Genomic DNA, 21571 nt, shown 5'->3' on the forward strand with positions numbered 1-21571 from the left:
TGGGAGAAAGAAGCCGAGTCAGGCAGTAGCCATGATTCCCCTCTCCAACACAGACGCAGGTTAAGAATCTTCCTGGTAAGCTACCACTTCGTGGTGCTACACAGATTATTAGAAATGGATTAATCAAGATGTGAGAATTAGCCAGTAAGAGGCTAGAGCTAATGGGCCAAGCAGTATTTAAAAGAATACAGTTTTCCGTGTAATTATTTCAGGGCATAAGCTAGCCAGGCAGCCGGGAGCTGGGGTGGCAGGGAACATAGCCCGCTGCTCCCCACTACACACACAGACTCTTGTAGGAAACTCATCATGGGCTCCCAGTGATAACCATTTAGTGCAGTAAGCCGGGCGGTGGTGGCGCACGCCTTTAATCCCAGCACTCGGGAGGCAGAGGCAGGCGGATCTCTGTGAGTTCGAGACCAGCCTGGTCTACAAGAGCTAGTTCCAGGACAGGCTCCAAAACCACAGAGAAACCCTGTTTCGAAAAACCAAAAAAAAAAAAAACCATTTAGTGCAGTAAAAAGCCTCATAAAATGGCTTTAGAACCAGACTCTCACAGCCTGAGTATTTACAATGTTCTTGGGAGTGCTAGAAGGTTAAAAACTCTGATGATGGTCAACCATGTTCTCATGTTATTCTTATCTTTTTGTTGTTTAAGTTACATGTGCGGCACAATTTCTCTTGAAATCATGTTGCAATGTTTACTATTAGTATTTGACGGAGAAATAAAACTTGGTCAAAATGCTATTTTAAGTCTTTATTGATAGCATCTTGATAATGAATTACCCTATTTACATTCTCTTCTGAACTGCGTCCTTGCAGTGTGAGGTCAAGTGCTTTTTGTGATAGTAAAACTCATGAAAGGAATCCAGCTACTTAGAAACATCAGTACAATTTTGATTTGTGAATAAAAATATTTTCTAATGTAATTAATATTTTCTTTAAAACATTAAATGGAAAAACCTGCAATTAGTTTTTAAAATAAAAGCCACAGATAATTACATAATTTTATGTACACTTCAAATTGCTGATATCAAATTACCAAGAAAGGCATCATGCCACCTGTTGGGCGAGGAATTGAAGCTGTGGATGATGTCACTGGACTCACACCCTGGGGTCTCTGTTTCTGTCAGTCTTTGCTTCAGAACTGCTGCAAGGAAGAAAGAAGTCTTTGAACACCAGACTTTGACGTCATGTAGGTAATACTGTCATTTTTAGAATATCTTATAATAATGTGTATTTTGTTAAAAGTTAATCATTGACCCTAAGATACTAGATGATCCAAATGTCACACCAAGGTCATTATATATCTTTATATGACTGTCTAATATCTACATATCAGAAATAAAGATACTGCTTAGTAGTGACCCAGTAATATGTTTTATGATTAAGGTTCTACTTGGCTTTTGTACTTTTAGCTAAAAAACTAATGTTAATCAGCTTTTCTGTTTTTAGAATGAAGCAAGCATTTAATTTCCATTTATGCTCAATCCCAAATGTTTTGCAGCCCATCCCCACCCCCGCCCTGTTTGGGGTGTTGCTTTTGGAAAGACAAGGATAATGTAAGTCAAGGGGAATCCCATTTCTTTTGGGAAGAAAACAATAATGCAAATCAAGGGAACCCTTTTTAATTTTTATATTATCTTGGTGTTGGAAACCTATGGGCAAGAGACTCAAAAAAAAAAAAAACAACAACACACACACTAGGAATAATACCATAAGATAACATGATTGGTAAGTTTGTTTGAAAGCAATACACGGTGCAAAGAGAACAGAATTTGGCATATGGCTTGCTGCCCTGCCTTGCCAGTGTGGGTGGGGGAGGGGTGCGTGGCTGTCAGAGCTCTACCTTTGGGGGTCGGTCATCCCTTGTCCCCTTGTTTGAGGCAGGGTCTCACCACCTCAAAGTCAGGCAGATTATCAGAGCCATGAGCTTCTGGGGATTCCCCTGGCTCTGCCCCTCATCTCCCCGCAGAGAACGCCGGGATTGCGCAAACTTGCACTACTAGGTCTAGCTGTTAGGTGGATTCTAGGAATCCACACTCAGGACCTCAGCTTGCACTGCCTGTACGCTGTCTCCTCAGCCCCCTTGCCTGCCATTCTGATGCAGGTATGGCAGCCATTATGAGCAGCGGTTGCTCTTTCTAACTAGTTTTTCATGTTTACATTGTTTTAGTAAGACTTTCACCTGTCTGAGTCGACATTTTAAAGAATCTGTTCACCCTTCCCTTATAGCTTAGCTTCACTGATGTCAGGGTTTCTTTGGTGATTTTGACATCACGGAAAATTACAACCTCGTTGACATAAAGTGTTGACAAAATTACTAACTTGAAGACATTGCTTCATAATAGAACATGAAGCCAATCTGAAATTTTAAAAATCGTTTCTAGCATAGGTACCTTTCTTTCTTGGAGCATTTTTGTTTAAATGGAAAACTTGGACCACATGAAAGTCGATAAATACTGGAGGTTTTGAGAAAAACGGCTTTCATTTTGTTAGAATTTCCTCGGAAGCTATATATTATGGTGTGCTCACTGTACCTAACACAAAATACACTATATTTTCATCTGCCTAGCCGTGATGCACTAGCTAAAACTTGAAAGGATACAGTTAAGATTTCTTCTCTAAGTCTATCTTTTTCTGATACAGACGTTTGGACATGATGTGTTTTCTAGCCATCTCTTAAAAATTTACTAACTGCTTAATTTGTTCTGTCTGCAGAGACTGTCGTCTTAACAACATCTTTTTGTTTTTTAATTCCTTCGGGAAACTAGGAACAGTTGGCATCAGCGCTTTTTGGCCACAGGAAAGCAGGCTGCAGATCTTGCTGTTGACACCGACGTCTGTGATAGGAGGGTGAGGATTTACATTTAAGGGGGGCAGAAAGCCGGGTCTACTCTGCCCGAGGCTGTGATCGATGGGGAACGCTCCAGAACCCCGCCTTTCTAAAACCGCGTGGTTCCTCCTGCTCAGGGGGCCCGGAGGGCCAGTCTCCATTAATTCTTTGGGCAAGGAAGGAGATGGCGCAAAGATCTTTTTCTTTCCAGCTTTGCCTTCTTCTACGTTCGGAGGCGGAACACCATCTGAGAGCTGAGAATCAGAGCTGTAGTGACTGGCTCCCGAGTTTCGCTTTTGAACTATACTTCTTAAAGTGGAGGCGAAGAGGGTCTGGTTAGGGTCTGGGTCCTGGTCAGCGGGAATTTCCATGCATGGCTGGTTTCCTTCCGGAAACAAGGAGTGGTAATTTAGTTCATCATATGACGTCTTCTTTGAATTGACCTGGTCAAAGGCCCTGAGCAAGTGTGCGGTGTCTTTAACATCGATGCTCTGATGTCTGGTGATAAAGCGCTTGGACAGCGCCAGCGCGTTGGTCTTGTAAGCTATTTCCTCCTCTGGCGTGATATCTTGGAGCTCCTCTTGCAAGGAGGCCACTCGGGCCTGGTGCTTTAATGATGGGGGATTCTTGATCCAGCCTGACCCAACCTGGGATAGCTTGGGCCCGTTAGGGGTCATCACAGGCTTCCGCCGAGGAGAGTCCGGGTCCCAGGTATTATCACTGTTTCCAGAAAACTCCTTATCTTTAAAGCCAAAAAGTGTCAGGTCCGTCTCCGAAGAATATGACAGTGGCATCGAGGCAGTTTTGATGTCAATTTCTGAAGGCGTGACTGGCGGATGGCTCCCATCCATGTCCGCGGGAGGCATGTTGAGGTACTGCTGGGTGGTGTGCCTCCCAGAGGGCGACTTTGCTGTCGTTATGATAATGACCTCTTTCCCTTTAGCCTGGCAAGCACTAAGGAGGACTTTCAGGGTATCTCTGTCTTCTGCGTTTATAGCATAAACCAGAGCTGAGTAACCAGAATGGTCCTGCAAGCTGAGGTCCGCCCCACTCTTGAGGAGCAAGGAAACCACTTCCGGGCCAGCTCTTTCTAAGCATGCGTGCATCAGAGCGCTTTTCCCGGATTTGTCCTGGATGTTCGGGTCAGCACTGTTCTCTAGAAGGTATTTAACCATCTTGGCTCTACCGACGCTCTGCTGGTCGATGTGTTTGGTCTTACAGGCAATCATTAAAGGCGTTTCTCCACGGTCATTGCTCTCATTGATGTAGGCACCACCTTCTAGCAAAAGTCTTGTGAGGCGAAGCCGGCTCTGATGCACAGCCTTGATCAAGGAATTTCCATCAGTCGAAACTTCTGTGCCTTCATCCATCTTGAAAAGTCAGAGATCGATACCTGGTTATCAAAGAAGTTGAAGATTAATCAGACTCGATGTCCAATTCATTTTGCCTATTTCTGAAGTATGTATGAAGGGGACATAGATAGGATTGTGTTATTAATGGGAGCGGAGCAGAATCACGAACTGGGGCCAGGGCAATGAGTGAACTATGCAAGCATGAGGGCTCGAGTTTGACTCTCCAGCACCCCAGTTAGACGCCAAGAATGGCCACGTGACCCTGTGACTCAAGCATTGGGGTCAGAGAAAACAGTAGATTCTAGGATCTCCCTGACCAGCTAGCCCCGCTGCAAAGGTGAGTTTTAGGTTTAGTGAGAGACCCTGTCTCAAGGGTCCAAGAGAGAATCGCAGAGACCCTCCTCTGTCTCCTCATGTGACTGCACTAGTCCAAGCACATGGGTCCATGTATGTCTCCCCAGCCCAATGCACACTTCACACATGCACACACACCTAAATAAAAGTAAATCTCAAAGAAAGTGTTTGAATTTTTTTAAAGAGTTCGGAGAGGTGACTCAGTCATTAAGAGCACTGGCTGCCCTTTTCAGAGCATCCAGATTCCATTCCCAACAGCCACATGGTAGCTCAAACCTGTAACACCGGTTTCAGTGGGTCTGATACCTTCTCCTGGCCCCTCCCCCACAGGCACCAGGTAGACAAGCTGTACTCAGGCATACTTGTGGGCAAAACTAGCATACACATATATACATAAAATAAGAATAATGAAGTTAAAAGAAACTTTAAAAGGAGCACTCGGGCTTTATAAACATTTAATTTTTTTCTATTGACACTAAAAATACATGTTCAATTTATTTAAATGTCTCAGATCCCTCAGTAGATAATTTCATCATGGGGGTAATAATGATCACTTTATATTGAGCTGAGAGAAAATTTGTCTTCCAGTTGTGCTCACAGCAGGAGACAAAGATCAGATTGTTCTAGAAATGTGATATGTAGAACATGTAGACATAATCTGAATAATTGTTTGAAAAATGTTGTTTCTACTAGTCATTGGCTTTTTTCATTATTTAGAGCATATTTTATTAGTTGTTGTAATCAAACCCACATAGATAAGACTATCTCTATTTCACACAGTGCATTATCCTTGTAAAAATGAAAACTAGGAACATTTCTAGGCAAATATGGCTGTTCATTTCTATACAATATCAACCTAGCACAGTAAACTGACCAATCGCTCATTTTTAAATGTAAATTATGACTACCTGCATGGTGGAGCACTCTTGTAATCCTGGTGTTTGAGAGGCTTAGGCAGGAGGATCACCATGAGTTTGAGGTCAACCTGGTCTACATAATATGTTTACAGCCAGTGTGGAAACTACAGAATGAGACCCTGTCTCAAAAATAAACAAGTGAGGATTAGGATCATAAGACATGAATTTCTGTTTGATGATAGCACTGGTGGTTAACACACCTGTCTCTTATCAGAAGGAAGAGAGCAGAAAGTGGAGGGGACAAGATGAAGTAAGCATGCACAGAAATGAATTCAATGTGGACATCTGTCAGTTCCCCATAGACACTGGGCAGAGCCACAGAGACACCAGCCCATTCCGGGGAGTTCATAAGATACCAGCCATCCCGAGGAGTTCAAGAGACACCAGCCCATCCCAGGGAGTTCATGAGACACCAGCCATCCCGGGGAGTTCATGAGATACCAGCCCATCCGGGGAGTTCATGAGACACCAGCCCATCCCGGGGAGTTCATGAGACACCAGCCATCCCGGGGAGCTCATGAGGGCTGCATATGGAGACTGTGGAAGATGCTGCACAGGGCTGGTCTCAGTAAGATTCCTGAGATGTAAACAGCGGTAGGAATTTAGGCACACAAATAGGCTTCGCAGAAACCAGACACTGGAGCTTCTTTTTGTAGACTGTGTAAGAGTTTAGCAGGGTGGTCTAGGAATGTAGTTAAGTGGTAAAGCGCTGAAAGGCTTTAGCTCTGACCCCATCACCAATCAATCAATCAATTGATAAAATAAGGGGCCAGTGAGAAGGCTTAGTAGGTAAAAGTGCTTGCCGTGTAAGCTTGATGACTTGGGTTCAATCCCTGGAGCCTACATAAAGGGAGAGAGAGAGAACCGACTCCAGAAAGTTGTCCTCCGACCTCCACATGTGCCCCATGCCTGTGTCTACTCACATATCATACATGCAATGAGAATAATTATGGTTTAAATTAACAGTAAGTTTTTAAGAAGGGGATTTTTGCATGTAGACAGAGGAAGAAGGGAAATGCCAAAGCCTTAACTGCTGTTATCCGTGATGCCAGACTCTGCTTACGGGGGCAGACCCAAACTGAGGAAATATTGTCGCAGATGCCAGGGTTAGGGCTTATGTGGAAATGTGCACACAACCCATTTGGCTCCCTCCTGAAACTTCCCAGAACGAACTAGTTTTTCCAAAGACACACTCACAAAGCCAGAGTGAAGACAAAGGAAAACAACAACGTCATGGAAGCCCGAAAGCATAGGAGCCAGCCCGAGAAAGCTAAGAACTTAGCTCATGACAACATAGATTTTTTTTTTAAAGCAGAGAAGTTTAGAACCAGGATTCCCGGATAAGGAGAGCCAGGTCAAAAGATGTTAGGGACCAGGCAAAGCCTTCGCGAGTCAGACAGCAGCCTTCCTCCCACATATTCTGAGATCCCATCCCTAGCCACTATGTCAGTCCCGCCCTCACCCAGATCCCTGAGCAATGGTGGCATGAGAAAGCTTGGGAAATGCGGACAATGGGCAGTGCCTCCAGCTCCAGACCACCAGGGATAGATGGGAGCCCTGCTTCCACCCTGGGGCCATCCGGAGGTTTGTTCTCTGAAAATGGTAAAGCACAGGGTCTTTAGACTGAAGACAAGTAAGTGACTGTTTAATGACCACTGTTTGAAAAGAGCTGGTTCATCCCGCCCTCCTGACCAGCTGATGGTCGGCAGCACCTGACCCCTCAGGAGGAAGCTGCTCAGGTCTGCATTCAACAGCTGGACTTGCCTGAGCCAATACCATGGGATTTCACATGCCGCCAGCATTCCACAGTGAGGCTCCCAGTTAGCAAGCGTCACCTCTATGCTCAAGCTTCTCACTGGTCTTTCCTTCTAGCCCTTCAGTCATGAAAAAAATAGAGACAGATACCAGGGTAAACTGGAGGGAAAAGACAGTAGTCAGGAGAATTCAAAATCTCAGTGTCCTCGAAGAAATAAGAGATGTCATAAGTGTGAGGTAAGTCTGTGAAAAAATAGTTGGAGACCATGAAATCACTAAAGAACATGAAAGAAGGCTGCAAAAGTCAATAGAAGTGGGCTGGGGAGATGGCTCAGTAGTTAAGAGCACTGACTGCTCTTCCAGAGGATCGGGTTCAGTTCCCAGAACCCACATGGCAGCTAACAACTGTCTGTAGCTCCAAGATTTGACACCCTCACACCCTCACACAGACATACATGCAGACAAAACACCAGTACACATTTTTTTTAAAGGCAATAGAAAATGTGGATGGCAGCTGTGGTAAGAATCTCAAACATGGTAATGTGAAAACAAAAGAGAAAAGTTGGGCTTTCATGGCACCTGCCTGTAATCCCAGCACTTGGGAAGGAGAAGCAGGAGGGTTGGGGACAGCCTCACAGAGAGACCCCATCTCGCAAAAAAAAAAAAACAAAAAACAAAAAAAAACAAAAACAAAAAAAAAACCCAACCAACCAAACAAAACAGAAAAAGAAAGAAAAAAGAACAATAAAAACTAGCAAAACAACAAAAAACAAAACGAGAAAAATAAATAATATTTGTACCAAGAAAAAGTGGTAGAATAGTGTCCTAGTTAGCATCAGCTGTCAGCTTATGAGTAGCCTGGGAAGAAAGATTTGATTTAGGACATGCCTAGGTCAGTCCGGCCTGTGGGCATGTCTCTGGGTAAATGCCTTGATTAGTAACTGACGCAGAAGGTCCCAGCTCTCTGTGGACCACACCATTGCTAAGAAGCTGGTCTTGGGATGTAGGAGAAAGCTACCCTACGTGAACCTGTGAGCAAACCAGACAGGGAGCCAGCAGGCAATTCCTCCACGCTTCCTGCCTGCCTTGAGTCCCTGCCCTGACCGCTCTCAATGACTATGAGCTAGAACTGGAAGCCAAACAAAGCCTCTCCCCTCAGCTTGCTTTTCGTAGGAGTATTCTTTCCACAGCATCAGCAAGGAAACTATCAAAAGGGGACCAAGAGGTGACATCATAAACAGAAGTGGGGGAGGGAAATAAAGAGCTAACAAATCAAAAGAGACCTAGTCAGAGCATTGCCCTTTGAATGAAACAGTGTACACCCATAACATGTATGTGTGAACTTCCAGAGCACTGACAAGAACTACTACATCTAAGTCTTGATGGCAGGGGAAGGGAAAGGCCCTTGGGCGTGGGGATAAGCCACACACTGCATTTAGATTCAGGTACATCAACAATAACAATGAGACCAATGCAGAAATGTCTTTAAATATCCGAAGGAGAAATGACCCTCTGCTTAAAATTCTATATTTAGCCAAACCTCCAGGCAAGAATTGGGACATACTCTCAAGAATTAACCCAAAGGATAGAATCCACCAAGATGAAATGGTAAACAAGAAAAAATAGCACACATAGAATCCAAAAGCTGAAGATCATGGAAGAGAAGTACCCCAAGCTCCCAGAAAATGCTGGAAGGGCCTGCCAGCTTTGATGGATGTACGCAGACATCCTCAGTGGTCACCCCTCCATGTTCCATCTGCGAGCTGAGGCCCAATGCACACAGCAGCTTGGCTTCCGTTCTTGTCTCTATTTGCTGTGTTCTGATGCTTCTGTGTCCCCTCCTGTCCTGCGTCTGTGCTCCTTTTAGCTCCAAGTCCTGGTGGGCTTAGCTGGAGAAAGGCTGAGCAACCCCAAACCCCTTGGACACATAATCACCAAGCTGCATCATGCCCAGGCTGGAGACCATGCCCCATGGATCCTAGGACTCACTCCTGACCCTGCCTAGAGGGGTTCCCGTAAGCACCCATGAATCCTGAGGCAGCTTGTCTTCTGAGACCCAGCACATAGAGCCACTGTCACCCAGTTCATCTAGTGTCATGCTTGCTAACTAATTAAAGTTATTCTTCTTAGAAGTCACGGGACAGCGACGAAAGCATAGAGGATAACTATGACTTAGCATCCAAAGGGAAAGAGGCTATTGGTGGAGTGAGGAAAACAGTGTGATCTGGGAGGGTTTCCCAGAGGCCCCGAAAGGCCCAGTGATGCTCAGCACAGGTGTGGTATTTAGAGGCATCAGTCTGGTCTTTAAACGGTGCATTTCACACACTCTTCCACACAGGACCACTCTCGGTGTGATAGGAGCCTGCATGCAGAAAAGATCAGCATATGCAAAGGCAGGTCATACGAGGCCTTCCTGCACAACACAGTTCAGTTCTCACGGTATTATTAACGGTATTTGCTGCCCAGTGTTCCATTGTTCCATTGGCGTTGCCGTGAATAAGCTCATAGAAGACAATACCCCAAACTGAACTGCCTCCATTTTGATATTGTTCATGATGCACAGCCAAACACTCAGGGAGTGGGTGCATAACCCGAAGGGAAGCAAATGCCCCTATCATCACAGTCTAGAAAAGCAACTCTACTATCAAAACATACCTGAAGCTTGGAGTGCAGGACTTCAGATGGCAGTGTGGGTCCCAACTTGTGGGTCTATTCTGGAAGCATAAGCATTTGAAAGTTCACATGAGAACACCAAAGAAACCACTTCTTTGCAGTTTTCATATACAAGTGGGTTTAATATACAAAGAAAATAGGAGGCACTGGAACATAATATCAAATACAGAAAGCACTTAGTAACTCCAAGCAAAGAAATGATACAGTAGCAATCACAAAAAAAAAAAAAAAAGCAAGTTAAAAAAAATCCTTAAAGCCAAAGTCATGCTTGAGAAACAGACCCTGAAATAAGAACAGGTTATTATGTCTTTGTTGTTGATGCTCTCCAGACAAGGTCTCACTATGTAGCTTTGGCTGTCCTGGAACTCACTATGTACACTATAGAGACCAGGCTGGACCTCGAACTCGAGTGCTGAGATTTGAGATGTGTACCACCATGCCTTGGCTCAGACTATCAATATTACACTTTCCTATAGTTTCTAGAATTTGGACTCTTATCTGGTTGTTCTCATTCTTCAGAACCTTTAAGTGTGGAAATATGGAAAGGCTTTACTTATGCACACACACACATACACACTCACACACACACCCCTCATGTAAAGCCCTTCTCTACAACACTAACCCTAAGCACTTAGCAGGAGGCTCTAAGAGAGGAAGCCGTAACAAACTGGAGGTGGGGATATCCGAGAGGGGCAGCAGCCTCTTCTCCATCCTACAGAAATGGGGGTGTGGTGAGCTGCAGGGGAGCTGACTACCAAATGGCTGCCTCCTGTATCTGTTATGCAGATGATGCCAAGCCTTCTCTCCGGAGGCCTAGAGAATTATTAAGCAGAAAGGAGTCCAGGCGGTTTACTTCCCACTGGAACGAACTCTGCGTTTACATCATCGTTATGTGTGGATGGAGGCATGCTCACTGGTGGTGGGGCATGCCTGTGTGCAGCCCAAGTCACTCTCCAGTGTCTTTCAGGAGCTCCACGCCTTGCTATTTGAGATAAGGTCTGTCACCAGGACCCAGGGGTCTCAGATAAGGCTCTTTGGCTGGCTAGGCAGTCTGTGGGTCTGGCTGACTCTGCTTCCCCAGTGCTGAGTGCACAAGTATGCACCATTTACATGGATGCCGGAGACAAAAACTCAGGTCCTCACATTTGCATGGCAAGTGCTTAACTGACTGAGCCAGCTCCCCAGCCCTGGACCTTATGCTAGGCTGTTCAGACTGGCCTGAATACCTGGGTTCCGGCAATCCTCTGCTCAGTCTTAACTGACTGAGCCAGCTCCCCAGCCCTGGACCTTATGCTAGGCTGTTCAGACTGGCCTGAATACCTGGGTTCCGGCAATCCTCTGCTCAGTCTTAACTGACTGAGCCAGCTCCCCAGCCCTGAACCTTATGCTAGGCTGTTCAGATCTACCTGAATCCCTGGGCTCCAGCAATCCTTTGCTTCTGTCTTAGTTGACTGAGCTAGCTCCCCAGCCCTGGACCTTATGCTAGGCTAGGCTGTTCAGATTGGCCTGAATCCCTGGGCTCTGGCAATCCTCTGCTTCAGTCTCCAGAGTGTTTACACCATGGGTCTGTCCTTCCATGTGCTCTAATGGCTTCTGAGTTTGCTCACATTTTAATAGTGGGGCCATTCTGTTACTGTTAAAACTTCAGCTTTTGTAGAAGATCGTCGGGTACTTCATCCCCCAGAGGTTATGACTAGGCTTCCGGCACCTGATTCTGTGGTCAGTGCTTCACTTGGGCAGCCCTGTCTTTAGGCCTTTACCCTCTTTCAGGGAGTTCTTTCATCTTGCCAGATCGATCTGTTGACCACAAATCCTGACATTTGAATCTGATTTGCTTTTCACAGAGTGACTGATGAAGACCACTTTTCTTGCCTAAAATGATCTTTCCTCCTGTGGGAGGAAGCCCCACCCTGAGAACCCAGGGCCAACACCATGAGGACAGTCAGCCCCTTTGCTATTCTACTTTCTTGACACAGTGTGTCTTCCATGCAAGTCACAGTTCAGTGCAGATTCAGAACAGACAGATGCAGAATTTGATCCAAACTTCCCTGTTAGCTGTATGTCCAGGCAAGCCTTGGCCTGTTGGAATGTTGGCTTCATCATCTGCTGTTGCAGAATAATCCTTTATACTGTGTGAAGATGTATCGCTGTGATTGGTTTACTAAAGAGCTGCATGGCCATTAGCTAGGCAGGAAGAGGTTAGGTGGGACTGTGGGGACAGAGAGGAAGAAAGGCAGGGTATGAGCCCGATGCAAAGGGAGCAGGATGCAGGGGGAGAGGTGAAAGCCATGAGTCGTGTGGCAGCACATAGATTAATAGAAATGGGTTCACTGAAGTTGCAAGAACTAGTTAGGAACAAGCCTAAGCTAAGGCCGAGATTTCATAATTAATACGAAGTCCCTCCGTGTTGTTATTTGGGAGCTGGCTGGAATGACAACCTTATAATATTTTTGCAGTGTGGACATGAAATCAAGAGGCAGCACTAGAAGGAGTTTCTTCTGCTTCACGTTCTACTTGATTCATTCTTCTTTTTAAGAAGTTTATCTCAGATTTAACCTCTTTTTGTCATATTCCAAATCCAAAGTCTTTTAAAATGACAAGAAATGGGAGGATGGATTGGAGGATAAAGCACTTGTGCTGAGAGCCTGAGGAACTGAGTTTGACGTCCAGAACTGAAGCTCAAAGAAATATGGACATGGGGGGTGCATGCCTGTTACCCCAGCACTTGAGAAGCAGAAGTAGATGCATCCCTGGGCCTCACTGACCAGTAGACTAGCCCACCTGGTGTTGAGTTCCCTGTTAGGGAGATGTGTTCATCCATACAGCACTCGCCATGCAAGCAGGAGGACTAGAGTTCAGGTCCCCAGCACCCACATAATGTAGGATGGATATGGTAGCCGGCCTGTAATCCCAACCTGTGGAAAGTGAAGACAGGAGACCCCAGAGCACACTGTGTAACCAGACTAGCTGAATCAGTGAGCTCTAAGTTCAGTGAAAGCCTTGATTTAAAAAAAAAAAAAAAAGAAGAGAGCAGCTGAGGAAGACACCATCTATCCTCAACTTCTGGCCACCATGTGCGTGCTCACACGTGCACACGCGCGCACACACACACACCATGCACACACAGGTATACATACCTATGTACACCTGCGCATGTTCACACATGAGCAGGGTAAACCCATGTATGCACGCACAGACACCATGCACACACACAGGTGTACATGCACATGTTCACACATGAGTAGTGTGTGATGTGGGATTCTCCTTTGTATGCTGTGAATATCATTGGTTAATAAAGGAACTGCTTTGGGCCTATAAGGGAACAGAGCTAGGCAGGGAAAACTAAGCTGAATGCTGGGAGAAAGAAGGGCGGAGTCAGAGAGAAGCCATGTAGCTCCACTGGAGATAAATTCCAAAACTTTTCCCGATAAGCCACAGCCACATGGCAATACACAGATTAATGGAGATGAGTTAAATTAATATGTAAGAATTAGCCAAAAAGAAGCTAGAACTAATGGGCCAAACAGTGATTTAATTAATATAGTTTCTGTGTAATTATTCTGGGACTGAGCAGCCAGGGATCAACAAGTGGCCTTCTTTACAACAAGTATGAACCCATGTATACACACATACACCATGCACACACACAGAGGTACAACATGCACCTGTACACCTACACATGGGTGTGTGCACCCAAGTATGCACACACACAGAGGTACACATGCACCTGTACACCTGCACACGGGCACACATGAGCAGTGTGCACCAGGTATGCACACACACACACCATGCACACACACGCAGAGGCACACATGCACCTGTACACCTGCACACGGGCACACACGGGCAGTGTGCACTCATGTATGCACACGCACCATGCACACATGGACATGTACCTGTACACCTGCATGTGGGCACACACGGGCAGTGTGCACCCATGTATGTGCACACACACACACCATGCACACATGCCACAAAACAGACAGTGCTTGATAAATGAAGCAAGTCTATTGGACTATTGGAAATGACCTTTTTACTATGTCAGTAATGTTTCATCGGACTGAGTGGAATCTAGTAGGAACTTGCTAGATTTTCCACATAGGTTCCTACATTATTAGAAGGTCTTAATTATGAAATAGTTGTGTAAAACCCTTCTCTATTTTATTTCTTTTTTAACTTTTACTTTATGTGTATGAATGCTTGCCTGCCTGCATGTCTATGTTGGTTCTCTCAGGTGCCAGAAAAGGGCATCAGATCCTCTGGGACTAGAGTTATAGGTTATTGTAAGGGGTCATGTGGGTTCTGGGGATTAAATCTGGGTCCTTTGGAAGAGCAGTTTTTAACTGTTGGGTCATTGCTCCATCCCAATTCCTTGTTCTAACTAGAAGTCTTTTTTTATTATTATTTTTACTTAAAAATAAAATTTCCACCTCCTCCCCTCCTCTCATTTCCCTCCCCCTCCTCCCTCCCCCCTCCCCCCCCCCCTTCCTCCTCCCTCTCTAGTCCAAAGAGCAGTCAGGGTTCCCTGCCTGTGGAAGTCCAAGGTCCTCCCCCCTCCATCCAAGTCTAGGAAGTTGAGCATCCAAACAGCTAACTAGAAGTCTTTAACTTTAGTTAGAACCATCACTGTATGCTTGGTGTATTGTTTCACTACCTTTCTCTACTGGTAAACTTCCACTCAAAATTTATTTACCTTTTTTTTTAAGGCTAAAAGGCATATACTTCCAAGAATAAAGGCAACAGGAAGAAAGGTATTATCAAATGAAAATTTTGAAATAAGCTTTGCAAAGAGAGGAGAGCTGGCAGAATGGTAAATGCTGTCATGTGACTGGTACACATGACCCTCAAACTATATAGGTCCCCGTAGTCCCAGGCACCACACTAAGTGGCAATGAGGCAAAGGACAAAAAACAAAAGGTGGGGACAGAGCCCCTGGACTTCCAGATGCTGCCCCCACCTCGAGCAGCCTACAAGCAGTTTCTGGGGCAGGAAACCAACGATGAACCCTCTGAGCAAATCAGAAAGACCACAGCTAATGGAGACAGCAGACAGTGAGAATAAAGGGCATTTTCAGGCTCAATGCTGGGATCCTCAGCTCACTGCCCTGCTAATAGGAAACTAGAAGAGAGAAGCGAAGCCTGGCATCTTAGAGTCTGGCGCCCTTGGAAAAAATATCTGTGGATAAAGGGAGCAATTCAAAGCAGAACTACACTCACCCTCCCAGACACCCACTCCGAATGGAAATAGAAAGTTACCTGAAAACATTATTCCTAATTCCACACTTGATTTTTGTCTCCTCTCTCCCTGGGCGAGCTTTCTGTCAGCCAGCTGTCAGCTCCTACCGAAGGAAATCAGAGCTATTCAGAGGCACATAAACACTGACGATTTGTTGCCCGAATCTCTTCCATTTGGAGTCGAGTTCTTTAATTCCTTGTTTAGAAATCCCTCCAGTGTTCGGTTTATCACATTTCACTGACTACGAGTTTGTAAATGAGTCTGGAAGGGATCCCACGCACAGCAACCTAGCTGAAGTCCATTTGCAGGCAAGCCCACCACACAAGGTCTGCTAGAGTTGGTGCCCCCCCCCCCCCCCCGTGCTCGTCCGGTTCAGACCACGATCTGTGAGCGCACCCTCCCAAGGTCATTCCTAGTACCTGCCCGCCTGAGTTAAATATTAGCTTCTGGGTACTGTATCTCAGTATCTCCCTGCCTCTTAGATGACAGACTTCCCAAGGCAGGGCCTAGTTTGGGGTACCTGATTTGTGTGGTACCCAACATGGCAGTGCCAAAAGACTGGCATGCTTGGAAAGACATCATAGAGATGAATTTTCCTGTTGCTCGTGTCCTCCCACCATCCCCAGCTCTCTATTCATTTGGACAGGACAGTGATTTGCCTTTGTGCGCTCTCTTATTAAACAGTAGTCTGGCTATGGCGCTGTAAAATGGGCATATGTCTCCAAAGCTCAAAATGATCCTTTCCATTGTCCTAGTTCCTGCCCTGATGTGGAAGAGGAGGCGGGGTATCATTCCTAAGGTGTGTGTGTGTGGGGGGGGGGTCAACATCTACATTACACTTAGTAGGTGATTGTGAGGAGTTTAACATTCAGAATGCATTTACTGCTCAGGAGTTCAGTAGGTGCTAGGTTCTGAACATGCATCACCCAGTACAGGTCCTGGGCTGGTGGGACCTGACAAGGAGAGGCCAAGTATCATACCCCGGTACGTCTCCATCTTTTCTTAGTCCCAGAATCATGCGGCCTTTTAAAAAAGATTCCTCATTCCTGTTTGTTTCCTGATTGCTTCCAGATCCCGCACCTGCTCACACAGGGGACGCCTCCATCATCATCCCCAAGTGGTTTGACAGCCGATTTTCTTGCTGGCTTGAAGGGCAGAGGTGCTGCCACAGCCCAGAGCGGGATTAGGGAGCCCGCAGGTCCCAGGGAAGAGTACAACCCAGAGTTTGAGCCAATTATGGCTGGAGGTTTGCAGCCTTTCCTTTCAATCAGGTCTTTAAAACCACAGTCCTGATGGGAGCCCAAGGCCAGGCCGCGATTGGACTGAGGCCAGCCAGAGGTCATAAGCAGAATGTGTCTCTTCCCAGAAGGAGAGAGTCAGAGCCAAGCTAAGGGTGCAATAATTGGCCAGTAAAGTCGGCTTCCTTGGGTCTCCAGTCTTCTAAGAAATATTCAAAACTGCCCAAGGGAAGGAGTTAGTAGATAAGGTTTGTTTCCCTCACAAAGCTACAAAGCTAGGATGGCATTTAGTTACCTATGAGCTGCCCCTTGGGCTCTGGGGCTAGGTTACAGGGTACCTAAATCCCAACTTCTCTCAGAAGATTCCCTTCCTCAGCAGAGACAGACGGGGGATGGGACAGGGATGGGGATAGAAATGGCAAACCTGCCCCTCCGAAGTGTCTGGGAAGCAGCGAGGAGGTACCAAGGTGACTGGATTTCCAGGCTGCTGAGAATGCAGGCGGCGTCTCCAAGGTCCCTGCTTGGTTTCCTCAGATTTTCCCCAGTTCAGGAAGGAGCAAGTCCAAGGTGCTGTAGGAGAAGGGCAAAGGAAGGTGACTGGGGCGACAGCGCTGGGGCGCGAATGGGGGCGGGGTGCTCATTTCGTCGCCTCCACTCCAAGCCAGGGCAGGCGGTTGTCCACGAAAAGGGCTTGTGCCAGGAGGTCCTGGGCAGTGGTCCCCGTGCAGCCCGCAAGCCTAGCACCCCGCCCTCGCTGGGGGGATGGCGTGTCAGAGCGGGCAGCACTGGTCCTCCTCCCGGGCACCGCCGTTCTGTAGCCCGCCTCCCGCTGAGGGGGTCTGGATGCCGGGTGCCAAGGATGTGCACGCTCGGGGAGCCGCCGGGACAGGACTGCCCACCCAGCGACCCTGGTTTCTGTAGCCTGAGGTTGCAATCGGCTCCGCGGCCCCAGCCCGCGCTCGGCACCTCTGCCCAGCGGCCACGGGCACCTGCGGCCACGCGCTCCAGCTGGACCCCGCGACCCGCGCGCTCCACTGGCCGAGCGCGCGCCGCTCCAGCCCCGGGGCCGTCACCCCGCAGCCCTGGGCCCCGGGCCACTCCGCCAGCACCCCGAGGCCGGGAGAAGGCGGAATCCGCAGCCCCGCGGGGTCTGGGCGCGAGCCGCCAAAGGGAGCTGGGGACCCGCGGGGACCCGGAGGCGCGCGGCAGGGCGCGGGCAAGCCGGAGGCTCCCGGAAGGCCCCCGAAGCCCGCTAGCCCCCGGTGGCCCGCAGTGGTTCTCGGCAGCAGGGTCTCGGTCCCCGCTCCAGCAGCTGCGGTGTCAAATGCGTAGCAGGTACCGGTTCGCAGGGTGCACCGGGGCCATGCGGCCTCGCAACCCTCAGTGCCCTCTTCTCGCAGTCGTCACCGCATCCCAAAGTTTCCCCAAGTGCAGCGGACGGACTGACCTGGGACGCGCTGTCGGATCCGCAGTGGTCCTTCACCTTCTCGATCTGCTCCCACCCCGAAACGCCGTCTGAGCTGAACCGGGTGACTGTCTACGATTCCGCAGTATCTCAGTCCCAGGACTTCGATCTCAGTCCCCAGTCCGTGGCCCCGGGCCCCCGTCCCCGGGCCCCCGCCCCTGCTCTGCAGACATAGGCGGGCCACGAAGCTCTGGAACGGGAGCCGCGAGGCGCGCACCTCGCCAGACGCGGGGCTGGCGCTTCCGCTGGGAGTGACGCGCCCGCGCTCCACCGCGCTGCAGGTGGGGGCGGCGGGCCAGCACTGGCCTCGGGGGCCCAAAGACGCTCTCCGAAGCCCCGCCTTCGCACCTAAGCCCCGCCCCGTCCCCCCTCCAGGCAACGGAGCTTTGACTGCAGCGACTGGTGGGAGAGCAAAGGGGCACAGCGTGGACCAATGAAGATGACCCCTGGGTGCCTCTGGTCCGGGTCTTCGTCCACGTTCCCTTCCATCTCATATCCATTTTGTGGGTCTGAGATTCAGCTTTCGCGGGTCCCTTTCCTCACTCTCTTCCCCCACTTCAAGGTAAAATCAGAGACTCACTTCAAGGCTGTTTGTGGGAGCAACCGTCTTGTTTTTATTTTTATGAATTTATGACCTCATTATACTCTAATTAAGGCTTAATAGAACAGCTAACAAAATTTTGCAAAAATAAAATTGAGGTATTCAACTCCACAGAAATATCAAGAAAAAGGGAAATTAAGTAGATGAAAAGGTTTCAGCTCTTCATATATCTTGAAGCAGCCAGTGGAGGAAAAGATAGATCTTTTTTGACCAGGTAATGTTAATCAAAGAGTTTTCTGGAGCCAGGCTGATGGTCTCCTCTGCTATTTTAGCGCTGAGAAGGAGACCAGAGACAGAAGATGTGAGTTCCCCCAAAGGGAAAAATAATATACCCCTAGATAGATATTCTTTATTTAAACAAAATTCAGGTAAAACTGGTCCTTTGACTGAGCACTTGGCGCACACTCAAGGACAAGTTGCATCAGAGGTATGGTCTAAGAATGTGGATTGCCTGGGGTGGCTCACTCTTCCCTGTCACACATTCATCTGGACAGCCCCAGAAAGAACACAACAAACTTCATAAAAGTTTAAAGGCATAGGTTATCTCCCATTTCTCTCTCTCTCTCTCTCTCTCTCTCTCTCTCTCTCTCTCTCTCTCTCTTCATTTTTACTTATGTATATATAGCACATATACTAAAAGTTATAGACCACAAGTCCAGTGATTCCACATGAACAGAAGCATCATGCAGGTCAAAAAACAGAACACATTACCATGAAAAGAGTTGCTTTGCTCTTTGTGTGTTTTCTAACACCATAGAGAATACGTCCTGTTTGCCTGGCTTTCCCCCCTTGGTGTTACGTTTCAGACCATATACAATGCACAGCTGTGGTTTTCTCACTCTCTTAGAAGTGTGGTATCCCATTGTGTCTGTATATCTTGATTTATTCTGCTCCTGTTAGACATCTGAGCTATTCTCGGGCTTGGGAAAGTTCAAAGATGCTGCTATGAACCCAGCAGGTGCTATCTCCTGCCCACCTGTATACACATTTCTGTGGGGGGCGTAGCTGGAAGTGGAGTCATGACTCATGGAGCTGGCATGTGTTCAGCTTCTGTGGATATTGCCAGTCTTCAAAGTTGATCCAATTTCACTCCCACATTATTAGTTCCTTATCGATTATTATCACAACCAAAGCACATGGTATCTTAAAATAGTGCCGATCTATTTACTTGCTTACAGATCTGGCAGTCAGAAGTCCAGACTTGGCTTTAACATGACTAAAATCAGCAGTTGTGGGGCTGTGCTGGTTCTGGATGGCTGTGGGGGAAAAAAAATCTGTTTTCCCACCTCTTGTGACTTTCAAAGGATTCCTTGGTTAGTAGTCTCTTCCTCCATATCATGTTCGGATCTCCCCCCCCCCCTCGTGTGTGTGTGTGTCTGTCTGTCTGTCTGTCCATCTCTGTCCCTCTGTGTCATCTCTCTTCCTCTTTCCTTTCTTTCCCCTCACTCCCCTGCTCTGTCTTGTCTTTTTCTCCCCTGAACCCTCTGCATCCTTCTCACCTCTGACTTTCCTGCCTCGCTCTTGGTAATTAGCTTCGTAATTGCCCTAAGCTCACTTGGATAATCTGCCATCTCGAGATTCATAATTTAATCACACCTACAAAGTTCCTCTCCCCGCAGAACGTAACATATTCATGGGTTCCAGGAATGAGGCTGTGAACTTCTTTGGCAGGCTATCATCTGGCTTGCTACACCCACCACTGAAGCATTGGAAGGTGTTTGCTGGAGACAAGAGATGGCTGGGAGGTGGGGATAAGGAAACATGGAGGATTTTCCCGTGGACCCGGTGCTGTGCCAGGTCAGAAGACAGGAGGGTGGAAACTCATTTCTGGTCGCTACCCCAAGGAGCTCACAGAACGAGAGCTCAGGATGCTTTAGGCTAGAAACACCTATGCTGAGCGAAAGGTTAGAGAAGGTGGGCCGGCTTTATCTGCTGTATGGGATGCTGTGGTCTGGATGTGCTCCTCTCAGTGAGAGGTTGAAATGCACATGCAATGTGGTGCTGTTTATAGATGGCGTTGAGGAGGCGATGAGTCCTGAGAACGTGGCCCTTCTGGTGCGATACAGCCCTGGAGAAATGGCCCGAGGGGGTAGGTTGGTGTCTCTGCACTCTCCACTATGTGAAGAGCAGTGTTCATTCTCTCCCAAGGATGCTGCAGCAGAACCATCTGAAACCACAAGAGCAGCTCTGTCCAGATGCCGAGCCTTTGGACTTCCCAGAGTCCAGAACCCTGAAAAGTGCTTTTCAGTGGCAAGGCCCTGTGGTCAAAGGAAAGTGTCCCTGAACCAGACTGTGTCCCTTCTCATTCTCCAGCTCTTGGGACTTATCTGTCTCAGGGCTCATAGAGGAATCATGAGGACTGACTTACCACAGGAGCCAAAGGGAGGCAAGGACAAGAAGGGGTGACCTCTGTAAGGCTGGTCCCCAAAGCGGTTCCAGGACACACAGCTTAAGTTCCTAGATTAAACCCATCTTAGTCCAGCAACCATATATGAGAGGAGACAGGTTGGATGTTATACCATATTTTGCCAGCAAGACCATCTTGGCTCCAAGGTACACTTAGGAGGAAAACCAGGAACAGGAAGAGCTTTGTGACTCTTTCCAATGATCTTTGAGCCACGGAACCTGGTAAGGAGGCTCCCCCCCCCCCGACCCGAAGAAGGGAGAGCAGAGGAAGCAGAACAGGGCAGGGGCTACAAAACTTCTTGAAGGTACATACCCTCCATCCTACACTGAAGGTAAAGGTAGATGCTTGGCTTCGATGAGCATCTTTATCATAAACCTCGCAATCTGCTTTTGTCTTCTAGAGGGAAATTGGGAATTTTGGTCTGCTGATAAAAGGACTACCACAGGTTTGTGGGCAGCCTGGGCTGCACAGCAAGACTGTCTCTCATAGCGGAACCAAACCCCGAAACCAAACAAGCAAAAACTAAATGGAGGAAAAGTGCTAGAAGATCCCAGCACTCGGGAGGCAGAGGCAGGAGGATCTCTGTGAGTTCGAGGCCAGCCTGGTCTACAAGAGCTAGTTCCAGGACAGGCACCTTCCAAAGATTGTGCTTGAAGTCAGAGCCTGGTTGGGGGATTTATCTCAGCAACAAAGCATCTACCCAGTGTGCATAAGGCCTTGGAGTCTATGCCCAGCATGGAT

At 47.6% G+C, this 21571-nt stretch overlaps 1 protein-coding gene across 1 annotated transcript; it reads right to left on the minus strand.

Annotated features, from left to right (window-relative positions):
- Positions 1 to 739: 739 nt before the first annotated feature.
- Ankrd34b (ankyrin repeat domain 34B) lies at positions 740 to 18278 on the minus strand. The gene is made up of 5 exons (XM_005356503.3): positions 17805 to 18278; positions 16782 to 16927; positions 15140 to 15222; positions 9867 to 9925; positions 740 to 4226 (listed from the first exon to the last, which is right to left on the minus strand). Exon 5 carries the CDS (start codon positions 4201 to 4203, stop codon positions 2680 to 2682), a length of 1524 nt encoding a protein of 507 aa, XP_005356560.1. The 5' UTR covers positions 4204 to 4226; positions 9867 to 9925; positions 15140 to 15222; positions 16782 to 16927; positions 17805 to 18278; the 3' UTR covers positions 740 to 2679.
- Positions 18279 to 21571: the final 3293 nt, after the last annotated feature.

Source organism: Microtus ochrogaster, chromosome 19, assembly GCF_000317375.1.
Source record: "Microtus ochrogaster isolate Prairie Vole_2 chromosome 19, MicOch1.0, whole genome shotgun sequence".
Classification (NCBI taxonomy): domain Eukaryota; kingdom Metazoa; phylum Chordata; class Mammalia; order Rodentia; family Cricetidae; genus Microtus; species Microtus ochrogaster.

Coding starts and splice junctions, on each gene's coding strand:
- Ankrd34b (XM_005356503.3), bottom strand. CDS start 4,203: ATGGATGAAGGCACAGAAGTTTCGACTGATGGAAATTCCTTGATCAAG.